The sequence below is a fragment of the Amphiprion ocellaris genome, chromosome 6, assembly GCF_022539595.1.
Source record: "Amphiprion ocellaris isolate individual 3 ecotype Okinawa chromosome 6, ASM2253959v1, whole genome shotgun sequence".
Taxonomy (NCBI): Eukaryota; Metazoa; Chordata; class Actinopteri; family Pomacentridae; genus Amphiprion; species Amphiprion ocellaris.
The window spans coordinates 33,866,028-33,880,478 of NC_072771.1; the positions used below are offsets into that span (position 1 = coordinate 33,866,028).

At 42.3% G+C, this 14,451-nt stretch overlaps 1 protein-coding gene across 3 annotated transcripts; it reads left to right on the forward strand.

The window, feature by feature from the left end:
* The first annotated feature begins 1,655 nt into the window (after positions 1-1,655).
* On the forward strand, positions 1,656-14,216 carry LOC111564810 (calphotin-like). Of its 3 annotated transcripts, XM_023264612.3 has the most exons (12): positions 1,656-1,815; positions 4,122-4,568; positions 9,279-9,326; positions 10,414-10,458; positions 10,628-11,137; positions 11,440-11,472; positions 11,566-11,631; positions 11,774-11,869; positions 12,271-12,384; positions 12,586-12,702; positions 13,124-13,226; positions 13,343-14,216. In XM_023264612.3, the coding sequence occupies exons 1-11, from the start codon at positions 1,771-1,773 to the stop codon at positions 13,184-13,186; spliced, it is 1,584 nt and encodes a 527-aa protein (XP_023120380.2). In that variant the 5' UTR covers positions 1,656-1,770; the 3' UTR covers positions 13,187-13,226; positions 13,343-14,216. The 3 variants fall into 3 exon arrangements, with proteins under 3 accessions (XP_023120380.2, XP_023120381.2, XP_035801535.1); XM_023264613.3 differs by lacking the exon at positions 10,628-11,137; XM_035945642.2 differs by lacking the exons at positions 1,656-1,815; positions 4,122-4,568 and adding an exon at positions 6,100-6,535.
* Positions 14,217-14,451: the final 235 nt, after the last annotated feature.

Here is a 14,451-nt window from a genome sequence, read left to right on the forward strand (position 1 = left end):
ATTTTAGCTTCAATTAGCTTCAGCCAACGTTACCTACACGCTTTAATAATGGAACGTTTTAAGGATATTGTTTCAGCTGATGAGGTTAAAACTGAACTAAGATGGAATGTTTTAACAATCAGAGGATGTTTGGAGGATGTTGTCGGATTGTGTTAAATGGTAACAAAAGAGGAACCGACTTTCAAAAAATGTTTTCAAGATGTTCTCAAGACCTCAGAAGATAGAATGTGTTTCTATAAAGTGCTCCTGTAATGTGATCTATTAACAAAGGTGGAACATTTTCTCTGCAACATTGTGAGGGTGTTTTGGGGATGCTACTATTGAGAAATTTCTTCTGTAAAACGTTCCTAAAATGTTACATAAAAACAAAGGAAGGCCATTCTCAACGGAAAATGTTTCAGGTATGTTTCAGGAAGAGTGCCTTTTAGAACAGCATTTTGGGAACTAAAAAAAAACTGCCACTGAAGACAATACTTTGTGGAACTTTCTCCGAATGTTTTTTTAGAAAAAAATTTCAAGCACAGTGAAAACATGACTGTGAAAACGGCCTCAATCTAGTATGACTAACTATAAAACATGCCTACGGTCCCTTTGGAGCACCTTTGTTCAACTGAGATTTCAAGATTTCCCCTCTGCTGTCTTGGTTTTTGGCTACAGTGATCCCACCAGATAAGGTCATCCAGACAGAAATGTCAGTAACTCATCTCCTGCAGCTGCTGTGTGTCCTGCTGAAGTTTTCCTGTTCTTGCAGTGACTAGAATGGAAAGATCACTGGTTCATCGTCAACATGCTGGGTGACATGTGGAGGCCCTGCATGCATGTAATCCATATATACCTGCTGACTGTTGAGGAGTAAATCAAGTTGCAGGCCTTCAGGCAACACTGCCACATTGTGTAACATCAAATGAGCGTGTGTGCAACTGCTAAACACTGAATTCACACCTCTCCCTGTAAATACACGTGTTTATAAGAGTTCAGGGTTTTCTTTGGGGTAAAAACGTGGCACAATAAAACATACATTTCTTATTCTTATAAATATGCATGTACACAAGGAACTGTAGACAATGGATGCTCACAACTGATGCAGCGCAGAGGGGGTGGGTCTGCATACACACATGTAAAAGCTTTCTTTCTTTTTGATTCTCAGCATGAGTTGCAGACAATGAAAACTATTATTTGGCTTCATGATTTTGAATGCATTCAATGAAAGTCGACAGAGGCGCACAGTGTTTTCTCAGCAAGACTTTGTGTGTTTTCTCTTCTAGTTGTTTTTTTTTTTTCTCTGGCATAGAGTGGTGGCATGTCTTTGTTGTTGTGTTACAACACTGAAAACTACTCAAAAAAGAGAAAAGTAGTGAAGAAAACTATTTAGTAAAGCATGTGCCGCGATGCTGCCATGTGTGTCAATAAAAAGTATTTCTGACGACACCACAGAAGGGGGTGTGTCACTCACTCTCTCTGGTTTTGATGGAGGGGTTACATAATACAGTCCACCATCCAGTCAGTAGGTAGACCAACTCTCATCCAACCATCTCACTGGGCTGTCGTGCACGTGCATGTGAGTTAGGTGGGGTGAGTGTATTTGTCTCTCGCCCACTGCCTCTCCACGCCCCCGTCTCCCATCCCAGTGCTCCCATAGGTCCCGTGCAAAGGTAACAGAAAGACCGGGGGCTTTATAAACGTCCACTGCGTTCACTCTGCCTCGCTGCTCGTTTCATTTCATCGTTTTTTTTTTTCCTCCGTCTTGTTTTTCCATCAGCACTCACCAAAATGCCCAGCAAAGCGAAGAAGAACAAGCGTCGCATGAGGAGGGTGGTAAGTGGTATCATGCGCGCTTTTTACTCCCCCACTAGGTGTTTGTTATTATCATCATATATCCATTGTGAGAGTTGAAGTTGGTCGGTTTAACTCTTTCCTCCTTTCCCCTTCAAAAAACTCCAATCTCCAATTTCTTCAGTTGAACAACAACTAAAATAGAAACACTGCTGCTAAAAATTGCTGATGCCAAATTCATTTTGGACAAGTAAGATTCTAAATCTGAGCTTAAATCAACTGAAAGAAGTACAAAAACGCACACGATGTTGTTCACCTGCGCATCGATTTGAGTTAAGTCAAATTCATTTCAGCGCTCATTTGACTCAATCTTACATTTTGTGTTTCTTGCGACGCTGCCAGTGGAGAGGAGCGCTCCAAGCTCCGTGCGTAAAATCTCGCAGATAGGAGAAAGCTGTACCCAAAACCTAGACTGCGTCGAAATTATACAACCATTTTTAGACACACGGAATTTCACATGCCTCTGGCCTTATTATTAGACACAAGAGATAAAGAATTTGTTGTCTTCTTGGCTTAACGCCTGTGCGCCATGCGCACTCTCCATGCGCTCCGGAGACTCCATGTTTATACATTTCTGTTATTTGCTGTCCTTAAACGTGAAAATGGCCACTTTCTCATGTATATACGGACATATTTTATGCTTGCGACCACAACATGCAACGCACGTGTTGTACAGCACAATACAGCACAGTAATGATACGCTGCTATAGTTGTTACATAATTCAATATATTGAAACAGTATCGTCAGTGTCAACATAATTGATATATCTGACACCTTCCCCCTCCCCACGTTTCTTATGCAACTAGGAGAAATTTCTTACTTTTGAACATTGAGTGCCCGAAGAGAAGGGGAGGGTGTGGCAGGGGAGAGGAGGGGTGTATGAAGAGTGAGAAAGTAACACAGAAGCTCCAGTTTCTCAAAGGCCATGGGTTACTCCATCACAAAAAACGGCTCTCTTTTATCTCTCATCCCAGTCATAGTGATTCATTCTTTCAAATGTTTTCTAACTTATAAAAGGAAAAATGATCACCACTAAAGAAGGATAACTTGAAGCCCAGTCCTTCTGCACTGCCAAGACTTCTCAGTATGGACTTCTTGTGGCATTCCCCCACTAAACTCCCCCAGCCCTGTCTTTAAGCCTCCAGCTGACCGTCCAGTCTGTGCCTCTCAGCACTACAACTGTATTTGGTAATGTGTTGACTAGAGGAATGTCTTGCAGTAGATTTACCAGACTGGAGTCTGCACAGTCTCCCTCATTCTCTCAGCGTCTGCCAGTGACGCTTGGATAAAAATGGCCCCCTGAAGTCATTCACAGTTTTGTGTTATCGCCACTTCTGTCAGAGATATCGGAGCTCAGGAAGAGAAGGACACTTGAAGACATCACGTTGAGTGCTCCTGTTTGGCCACACATGCCTTTCTGTGTGCTTCATACAGCCAGAGGAGCATAGAGCATTTCAGTATATCAAGCTATTTATTAGCAAAGATGAGGGAGGGATTGTTTTGACGGCGGCGTAGACATTATGCCCTCACACACCCATGCTCTTTTGGCTTACACATTGGTCCAACGCTGCGAATGCCTGGCTGTCGGCCTAACAAAAGCATTTTCGGGGAGTGATTGTAACCTGATTCTAACCTGATTATGATGTGATTAGGCCCACTGTCTAGCTCGCGGGGCGCCCATCAGTGCTGCTGACTCGCCTGGTTTCCATTCCCGCTTCACCAGACCTGTCAGGACCGCTCTGATTCAACTAATTAGCTCCCATTATCTAACTAGCTTTGTTGGGCCCACTCCCAGTTATCCCTCCTCCCTCCAGCAGTCTGCCCTCCCTAAAACCTCCATTAAAGCCTGAGGGGGTTTTGTCCAGAGCTGAAAAACATTTTGGACCTGGCTGGGATGGCATGCCTGGTATTCCTGCTGAGAGAAATGTGCTAGAATGAACCACAGACTCACAACAACACTAGTATCTGAACAAACACAACATGTGCTTCTGTAGCTTTCTGACCTCTTAAACTCACATTTGCTTTCATTTCTTTGTCTTTTTTTTACCTTCATCCTTTTACATATTGAACATCTCTTTGAGCCACTGTAATTCAGGTGTCACTTTGGTTTGTAAGTATCCACAGTTTTGCACCCTTTATAGCTTTGAAATTTTAGTCATTTGAGAGGTAATATGCATTCAAGTTACCATAAACTAATTCAGTTCAGAGTCATAAAACAAGCTCAAATGGTTCCTCCTACTTTCATAGTGATTAAGCCAGATGTTTTTGTGTCTTTCCATAATTGCAGCAGGCCCAGAGGAGAGCGCTTGAAGAGCAGCATGCCGCTAACCCACCGATCAAATGCGGGCCCGGGATCGCAGTGCTTGCGCCCCCTGCAGCAACCCCAAAGAAAGCGGCTAAAACTCCAGTGCCAGCACCAGCACCAGCACCAGCTCCACAGAAGATCCCAGAGCCAGTTCCTGTTGCTGTCCCCATTGTGGAGACCCCTAAAGTAGAACCAGAACCACTTGTTAAAGAACTTGTTGCAGAGCCCGTCCCAGTTGTGGTACCGGCACCAGAACCTGAGCCTGTGTTGTTGGAACAGACTCCAGCAGAAGTTGAGATTGAAGTCCCAGCACCTGTCCCCGAAGATGCACCAGTTGTTGAGATTCCTCCAGTGGAGCCTCCTACAGTTGAAGTTGCTGTAGAACAGGAACCCGAACCCATCATTCCTGAAATAGAACCAGAACCTGAGGTGAGAACAGCTTTTTAAAAGCCATCGTTAATTTTGAACGTTGACTCAAATGGAGATCGTGTCTTTGTCAGACTTTCCCAAACTATTGGAGCCTTATTGCAAAACTTCCATGTACAGATTTTTTGTTTCTCTGTTAGTTTTTGAAGTCACCTCTGACCTTTTCTGACATCCCATCAAGTGGGCCTCAGTGAAGAACAATGAATGCTGTGTAGGGTTGAGCATTTCACAAGCATCTTAAATTAACTCAACCAGGTTCCATATAGCTTCTGGTTTTCTCTGAAGAGACTGTACATAATCTGTTGGTGTGAGTTTGTGTTTGGACCATTTTAGACGACTTTAGGTCAAACTGTATTTGCTGTGGCCTGGTCCTTATGGGAGAAGGGAGGTGCTATCAGTGGAAGCTGTGGAGCAGAGGGAACAACATGTTCCATTTAGCACAGAAGTGGAAAAGCAGAGGAGAGATTGAAGGCTACATCAGTGGGAGCTTGAGCACAGCTTTTTCTGCATACATTATGCATTATCACCTACATTTACACATCGAGGTGCACAGGGTGTTCTTTTCAATTTGACTTCTTTTGAATGAAAAAGACAGAATATCGTGGAATGTAAGAGTTGTCACAATAGTGTTGGATAATTTTACTATGATGCTGCAAGAAAAGGTTGTTCAGATTTAATACACTGTATCAAACATGCACCTTTTTAGAATGTACTATGGTCGAAGTTGGTTTTGGGTCAATTAATGGAAATGAAAAGCTCGCCGTGTTTCCTCAGTTGTATATGGTTCCATAGTTGAAGTTTTTGCACAAGTTCGAAATCTATACCACATTTTTCATTTACACAGAGCTCAGTGCCATAAAACTAACTAAATATTGTTTCCCAACATTGTATTTACCTTCCACATGTATAAATTTTTCATCTGCAAGCTGAACAATCATGGTCACGTGAGCTTTGTGCCATGCGGCTGACATGCGTGCACGTTGGGAACAGAATGTTCTGTTTTAGCCTGTAAACTGCACATACATGTAAACCTGTGTGTCAGGGCACATACACACTAGATTCATGGTCTCGTCTCCCAATAGCTGAGCCATGACCGCATATGGTGCACGTGCTCACATGCGTGTTTGTGTGCATCTGAGCGTACAATGGCACCCAAGCCTTTTACGAGCGGAGATGGAAGATGCTATTAGCGCCATTGTTTTCGACCTCAGTGCTCGGTGTTGTCCAGTGTCTCTTGTGTCAACTCGTCCACTTCACTTGCGTGTCATTTAGTTTGGAGGTCTGGCTTGTAACCTTTAACCTATAAGGCTTAAACTCTACCCACGGTGCTATACAGGGTCCATAAAGTAGTTTCTATAGGAGATGGGCAGCCCGTCATTATGTAGTTGTATGCTGTGGCAGTATCCTCCCCCCTCTGTCCCTTTGCCTCCACCTCCCTCCTTCCCTCCCTCCCTCCCATCTCCCACCCACCTCTCCTTTTCCTCCTTTCTTTCCTCTCTTTCTCTCGGCTCCTTCACTGTTTGCAGATGTGCCCGATTCAGCTCAGATGCACAGAAACTGAACATGCAGACACTCATGCACTTGAGCAAAACAGAAAATTAGTCAGCGCTGACTGTAACTGCCAGCACATACTGAAGCAGTTTATGTAGCTTGTGTATACATATGGTGCAAGTAAATTTTGATTTATTTGATTAACTCCTGCTCAATTTTGAGAAACTTTGAAAGCTCTTCGATTGAGGTTCATCAAAAAATTTTGCTCACAAGCGGGTTTTGCACTTGTTCTGCACGAAGGCATCGACTCTGCGCGACCGAGGCATCGACTCTGCACGACCACGTGTCCGGCTGCAGACGTTTGGTCAGTTGGTTGGTAGATGATAGGATCAGATCAGGCATAAATGGGGCTCGTGTTCAGCTGGCTTTGGGGCCAAAAAGAGGCCCCACCGCTCCTGGATGTTGCTACGGAGGCTCAGGTGAGTATAATCCCACCACTCAACCCACAGACCTGAGCGCGTTTCATTTTTGCGTGGCCTGAAGCAATGGTGGGTGCGGCTCCTGGTGAGGCTGAACATTTTGTACCCGCTTGCCTCCCCCAACTCCATGCTCCTACAGCCACTCCTCCTCCACCCTTTCTGTCCATTAACCCTCTTTCCCTTGTAAATTTGCTCTCCCTCAACACCCTTCCTCCCCTCCTACCACTTCCTCTCGGTCTCTTCTTTCTCACTCCTTCCCCCTCACTCTTTCTCCCATCTTCACTTTCTCCATCCTCCCCCCCAACCACCACTTGTCCATTCATGTCCTATGACAGCCTACAAGGCCTTATGAACTTGTGTGCTCGGCACGTGCACTTGCTTTATCATTGCTTCTTTGCTGGGGGGTGCTGGGAGGAAACAGTGTTGGGGAAGATGGAATATTTAGCTCCATGTTGAGGGGTGAAGGGTTGTGTCTGCCTGTTGAAGTGTGTATCTGTGCTTGTGTGTAGCTGAGCCTTTGGTATTTGAGCACTGAAGAATAGCTTAAGCAGACAGCTGTCACAACCTTTTTAAAGTCTGTGACAAATATCCAGTGAAGGGATGTCTCGGGGTTCATTTGCTTTCAGTTTGCTCACAGTGGAAATGCTAATTACAGCATGATTGTTATACACTTTTCCTTTTGTCAGATTTGACGTGATAACCAGAGAAAGGGAGAGAAAACCGCTTAAAAAAATGTGTGAATTGACACTTTTGTGGACTTAGCTGTAAAAATGAGGAACTTGTGGCAGCACACGTGAGGTGAGGACCCCCAACCCTCTTCCCTCCAGTGTCAAACCTCCTTCCACATGCAGCCCTCCGCACATTTCCTGGCAACTTTTATAGGTTTGTTTTCTAAGATGCTATAGAGTATTGTTCGCCCAGACCTGGCAAAACAGCCTCTTTTCTGTTTTAATATTTGCTCGCCATCAGTTTGACAGCTTGTTTTTTAAATTGTACAAAACCCTTTTCATACTTATTTAATTTTTCTTGGAAAACCGTGATGGATAAGTTCTTGCAAGATGGCATCATTTTCCTAAACTCTTAAGTGGTTGTCAGAGATCCTGAAAAAAAACTAACTCCAAAATGAGGATATTTATGTGTGTTTATGTGTGTATGTGGGTGCATAAAGGTGGTTCGAACACAGAGTTCATTGCATTTAAGTACACTATGCCCTTTGGGTTTAATGATCTGGCAACTGCTCCCAGATCAGATCTGATTTGTGCTGAATTTGCCTTTTCATTGCCCTGGTGAGGTTGGGTCTGTGTGCAGATCAGTTTGGTACACAGTGTTCTGGTGCTTGGACAAGCTAGAGGGGGTGTGTATACTGTGTGTGAGTATAGCCACACTTGTGTGCATTTTTTACAGCCAAGTGAAGGAAGGCTTATAGCCCACCTCGCTCCCGCTTTCCCCCCCCTTCCTCTCTCTCCCCTATACCATCCCTCCGAGGCTATAGCTGGAGTTTATATTTACTCCTCTCAACTATATGTGCATATTTGCCCACTTGGCCTTTTGTTCACACGTTGTTTAAACCCCACAGGTCATGGTACCTCCCTGTAGCACAGCACAGAGAAAGAGGTGGAGGTGGCCAAGCAACGTGAGCGTAGCTATTTGTTGTCTTTTTGCTATGTTCATACTAAATACATGGATTATTTTGGCCGACGGACGACTTTCCCGACCAGCAGAAGCAGCCTGCATGGACTAAACTTGTCCTACATCGAAGCAGAACTGGCACAAAACAGTATAAATAATTTACTGTCAGACTATGAAGATTTGCAATATTTATGTGATGCCCTCTGCGAATGCCACTTTGACTCAGCTCACTTGGTTGCACAGTGGCCATTTAAGCTACAATTTCTGCCAACAGTGAATTCATGGCAAAATATGGGTGATTTTTGTCTTTATCTGGGTATTTTTTGGGAATTATCCTCAGGAAAATAAACACTTCTAAAAGTAATACTAAAAATATTGCCATCAAATAATAATAAAAAATGTTTCTGAAGCAATGACAGCTGCATAGCATGTCCTGACATTCTGTAAATATGTAATGACTTACTTTAAGACATGTAAATAGTTGAATTTGTCTTTCCTGTGCCAATTTACGGCATCATGAAAGCTGAATAGATAATAAAAGATACAATTAAGGATGTTTTAAATCAGTGTGGAGAAAGAAGTTATTAGCAAAATATAAATATAATAAACAAATATGTTTTCAGCTGGACCATACAGAGTCCGTGAGAAGAAGGTGTAACAAATTCCCATTGTTCAATGGGTTGTACCGCTTCTGTTGTTTTTCCTCTTTCTGCACAACTACAACTAAGCACACAACGTAGTATGCAAATCTGCCGTTTGTGCAGACTGTCAGTCCATAATGTAGTGCAGTTTTCTCTGTGAAACGCCTGGAGGCAGCTTCAGTTTGGTTAACAAACGGTTGTGTAGAAGATCACTTTGCTCTAGGTGCATTTTTTGGGGGCTGCCGTGTGGGCCCCTCCCAAAACTCAACCTTTAAAAAGTCAGAGAACAGGGCTGCAGTGCAACACGAGGCAGGTATTTTTAGCTGCCTAAAATGCTTGTTAATGTATCCTAGATTGCCTTTTTTAGATGAGATGACTTTTTACCAACTGTTTTATTAGATTAAATCCACGCTCACCTTTTATGATTTTTTCGCTCACGTGTGAATGAACTCATCTCCCTCCTTCCATCATAGGTCATACCCCCAGCTGAGGCTCCAGTGGTGGCTCCTGCTGAGACTGAGGTAAAACAAACTAGTACTTTTATACTCAAGTACACACAAACCCCCTTTACAGTCCCCCCTAACTCTGAAGTGAGTGAGCAGTATATCTTTGTGGCATAAGTCACAGGTAGATTAGACAGACATGAATGACTGGAGCATAACTCATGACACAAGTGACACCTGCTTTGATTTTCGAAAACCTTACACAACTTCAAATGCCTAGAAGAGGCCCTATCTGCTGCAACGCAGCATTTTTTTCAGCCAACAGGGATCAGCAGTAGACACAGGCTCGAAGCACATTGTTTTAGCTTGTAAAGCTATTTGTTAAATTACAGGTTTCTCTGCAAATTTCTTTCAGTTCAAAAGCAACGGTTAAACAATCACTGCCACAAAAAAATAGCTGTCCTACTCCATTAACTTCTCTGAGACAAAAAAGTGACCAAAATCACTGGTTTTAGTAATTAGTTGCTTGATTTGCTCTTTAGAAAAGTACAAAATTTAGTGTATGTAGTGGTTTTGCTCACACCAAAATTGTCCTGGAAATGACAGCATGCAGTAAAACAGAGTGACACAAAGTTTCCAGTCATGTTTTATAAGCTCATAGCTGCAGTACTTGGACAAGAGACAATCCTTTCAATAGAAAAGTGCTGAAAATTCTTGTGAGTGCAGCTTCACACTTCATGAATAACACTTTGCCTCAGGTCTTTTTCTCTTATATAACACAGATCACAATCGACTTGAAGCATTTTCATGAAAAGAAACAGAGAATCAAGCTTTTCTTATGAGTTTCACTGATCTGGAAGCATCTCAGTGCATAACACATGTCACTGATGCGCAACAAAGAACAACAAGCGTAAAATTGCGGGTGTTAAGAGTTTTTTATGTGGCATAATCACTGCAATTAGCATGAAAGCACCTATTAGGCAACTAGTCCTTAAAACCACAGCAAAAAGTGTTAATTTAAATATGATCATCATAAGATTGCTTGAAGCTTTGTGCTGTGTTCAAAAGGTTGCATTGCTTTTATGCTTTCATCCATCTTTTTATCAGTTTATCCATCCTGTCATTCTGTTCTTCAGAGTAAAGTGTGTTATTTGTCACTTTCCAGATTCCGACAGTCGACACAACAGTCATAGAAACAGAGACTGAACAGGTAAGAATTTGTAGTTTTCTAATCACAAAATACTGAAGTTTTGATAATGCATGTTGTTTAAGTGTGATTGTGTCATGTAACATTGTATTTTTTGGGCAAATTTTTTGGTCCTCTACTTGCATGTTGCATGGTTTTCTTAATGTGTGCCGTGTCAATTTTGCATGTGCAGACGTCTGAAGTCTGTGAGCCAGAGACTGAAGTGGAAGCCGAGGCCGTTGCAGAGGAAGAAACTGTGACTGAGGTGGAGGTGGTGATCCCAGAAGACGTCGTCGTACCGGAGTCTGAAATAGAAATAACTGAAGAACCAGCGGCGGAAGTGGTAGAGGAGATTAGCAGCGAACAAGTTGAAGCTGAACAAGTTGAAGCTGAACAAGTTGAAGCTGAACAAGTTGAAGCTGAACAAGTTGAAGCTGAACAAGTTGAAGCTGAAAAAGTTGAAGCTGAACAAGCTGAAGCTGAACAAGTTGTAGTTGAACCTGTTGCAGATGAGATGGTAACAGAAACTGTCGCTGAATCAGTAGTGGAAGTAATCTCAGAGGTACCTGAACCTGAACAAGTGACTGAAGCAGCTGTTAGTCCTGCAGCTCCAGCTGAGGAGGAAGAGGATGAAGGTGAAGTAGAAGTATTGGCTGAAAAGGATGCACCTGAAGTTCCTGCTGAGCCTGTTACAGTCACAGAGGTGCTCCTTGGTTAAAATACTCTTCTCTCTTTTTGTCCTTTTCTATTCTTCCAAGAGTGCAGAGTAATACAGTGCATGTCCTGCTTTTATTGTGAGATCGTTTGTGGTTTGTGTACAGCATGCGGCTTAAACAGTTGTGGAAGAGTTTTAGCAGTAGATTACCAAGCAGGTGGATAAAAGCTGAACTTCTTCAACTGCTACATTTGTTTTTTAAACATGTTGCACTCATTTACATAATATTTTGGAACATTTAAGTAAACTATATCCATAATATGTCCTCCTATTTGTTTACTTTCCTTCAGGATGTTCCTGTCCAGTCCGTGGAAATCCCAGTGGTGAATATTCTTTCTTCCCCCCCAAATAACACATACATAATTTTACTACATTTTACTCTTTGTATTCAATAACAGTACCTGTTGTCTCTCCAGGTGCCAGACACCATCCCCGAGACTGTGGTAGAAGAGGCAGCACCCATCGTTAATGAAACTACAGAGGTAAAACCTGAAGTTTGTTGTCAAATAGATCATCTGCACATCAGAAATGCATAGTTTATGCTCCTATGCTGCCTTATTTACTTATTTTAAACTCCTGAGTGTTTACAGTGTGGAATATTTCCTCTCTCCTCGTGTCATCCAGGTTGTTGCTGACATGCTGGTTGATGACTTTGTTGTCACAGAATCTGTCTCAGCAGTAGAAGTTGCCATTGCTGAGTCTGCTGCTGCTGTCGAACAGGTGAAAACTGCAACTGTTGTTGTGTTTATTAAGCAAGATCTTCTAGAAAACATAATGTAGTGTTTCACTGATGAACTTTTCTGCCAAAACACTGTCAGATCTGAGCTGTAAATGAATAAAACAGTGGCTGTATTCATCCACCAGGTGGCAGGGTGTTACAAACAAAAAGTAATGCCACCTGATGCGTTACTGTCACTGTCAGTAATCTACTGTCAAATCAGTGTAGTTTTGTTGAATCAAATCAGTTTATCAGTGGTTCAGTTTTTTGCACTGAAACAATCCTGCCATCATTACCTGGAATGAGCAGGTCAAGTCATGTTTATTTCAAAAGGCCCATTTTTGGACATTCAAAAGGTTCATTTTGAAATAAACAGCCAGTGTTTTCTCTGTGATTGTTTTAGGACGTCGTGGCCACAATCGACACCCCCATCGATGTTCCCCAGACAGAATCCATGGATGTGACTCCTGCTGAGCCTGAGCCTGCTGTTGTTGTACCTGCAGAGGAAATGATCATTGTAAGCTGCTGTCCTGACAGTCAAACTGTAGCTTTTTGACATATATACTGTGCTGTACATGTCTTTTAAAACAAATATGTATTGTTAACCCACCATATGAAAAAGGTTAAGGTTCCTGTGTTACTTTGCTCGATTATTCTGCTCATTCAAAGAGTATATGGAGTCTCTATCTCCTAACCAGCTCTCTCCATTTCTTTCAAGGATGCTGCCACTGAGCAGAAATGTCTGGATATGCTGTCAGAAGAGCCTAAATCAGAAATGTGTGACATGCCGTGTCAGATGCAGCTCGCTGTGGAGTCTGTGCAGCTCAGCTCAGTGGTAAATTAATTTAATATAGATAAAGAGGCATTGCTCTCGTTTCTAAATCTTTTCTTTAAATATACATCATGTTTACCAAAGGCCAGTATTGAAACTCAGAGGGAAAATTCAGATGCTGCAGTATTTGCAATTCAAGGACAGACATGAGAACAGAAAACAGGGAAAGCAAATTATTTAAAAAACTACATCATAAGAATAGAAATAAAACATAAACTTCCTGTAACTTTTTGTACCATTTTTTTTAGAAATGAAAAGTACAGACATTATATATTTTTTTCCATTAATACGCCACAGGATTTAAAGGGGGTTCAGGGGGTTAATATAAATGTATATAAAGTTCTGTGGTAATTCAGTTAGATGTTGTTCCTGCGTGTGATTTTACACTGCGCTGATCTGACCTAATGTCTCGTTTGCTGTTCAGGAGATGCCAGTGGAGACAGCGTTGAATGGACACATTGTTCCAGAGGTCTCTATTGAGGGCTAAAGCCACAACACGCAGCTCGGAAAGAGACCTTGTTTTCTTTGTAAGTCTCTCACGATGCTGAATCGGTGCTTCGTAATATAGATTGGATCTTCTGATGTTAACCCTTGAGTGACTCAGTTTGCAGCCACTAACCATGCAATCTTCTGCCTCTTCCAGATTCCCCTTTGGTCATTTGTAGGACTCAAAGCTTTACAGGGAGTCGGCAAGCTGACCTTCTCATTTTTTCGGCTTAGGAACAGAACCGCCAGGAAATTGAAGGGACATCCACACTTTGAAGTGCCTTTCCTGCCCTGGTTTCTGTTAAAACATCAGACCAGATGTCAAAAACCGCTGCATTCATGGCAGCATAACAGACTGGTGAAACAAACATATCGTGGCTCCTCTTAATCTGTATCTTCCACCCTCCCAAAAACCACATACACTTCATTTTTCTATTAGCAGTGGATGCAGAAGTGCTTGAGAGATTCCTTAAATAAGATAAATGGCAAATCTCTCCAGAACATCTGCCTCCACACGGCAGACACTCGGTGCATGTGAATACTGTAGCATCAGTGAATGTGCCTGCAGTTTGTATTCAGACCTTTGTTCATAAAGGGGGAACAACTTTTTGTGTTGTTTTTATTACGTTTCACTGATTTCACTCACCAGGGTCATTTTAGCAGAGACACAAATTTCCCCTTTCGCCTCCATTTCTGTCTCCTCTGTCCTACAGCTCTCTCTGCCTCGACTAAGTGCCGATGTTAAGGTTAATGTGACGCTAAAAACTGCATCCTGAAGCTAGAATTCTAGGTTTTATGGCCAATGGAGTCTGGAGAATGACAAGAGTTTGAGTGGATGAGCTCATTTTCTGTTTCTTTTTGTTTTTCACTTTCTCCTTTTGTAATTCATTTTGTATAGACCATATTGATGGGCTACAGTTTTGTGTTCAAAGCCTGTGCTCCGGAGGGGAAATCTAGTGTGATCTGATGATTACTGTCAAGCTGTAGATAGGCTGACTTGATCTTTGAAATAAAGCTGTATCTCATCGTGATGCTGGAGTCTGTTTTTTTTTTTCAATTACACACTATTTCACTTGAAACTAAATTAGTCGTAAGTGCATGATTTTTCTGTTTTTGTGATGGACTAATTACCTGTAAGGAGTGTAACTTGTCTTTTACTGACTTAAAATGTACAGTTAAAGGCCTCAGTCTCAGTTGGACTGATTCTAAACGGAGGCCTAAATTTGTCACACTTTGCCTCCATTTTCCAGTTCCATTCTCAAAAAA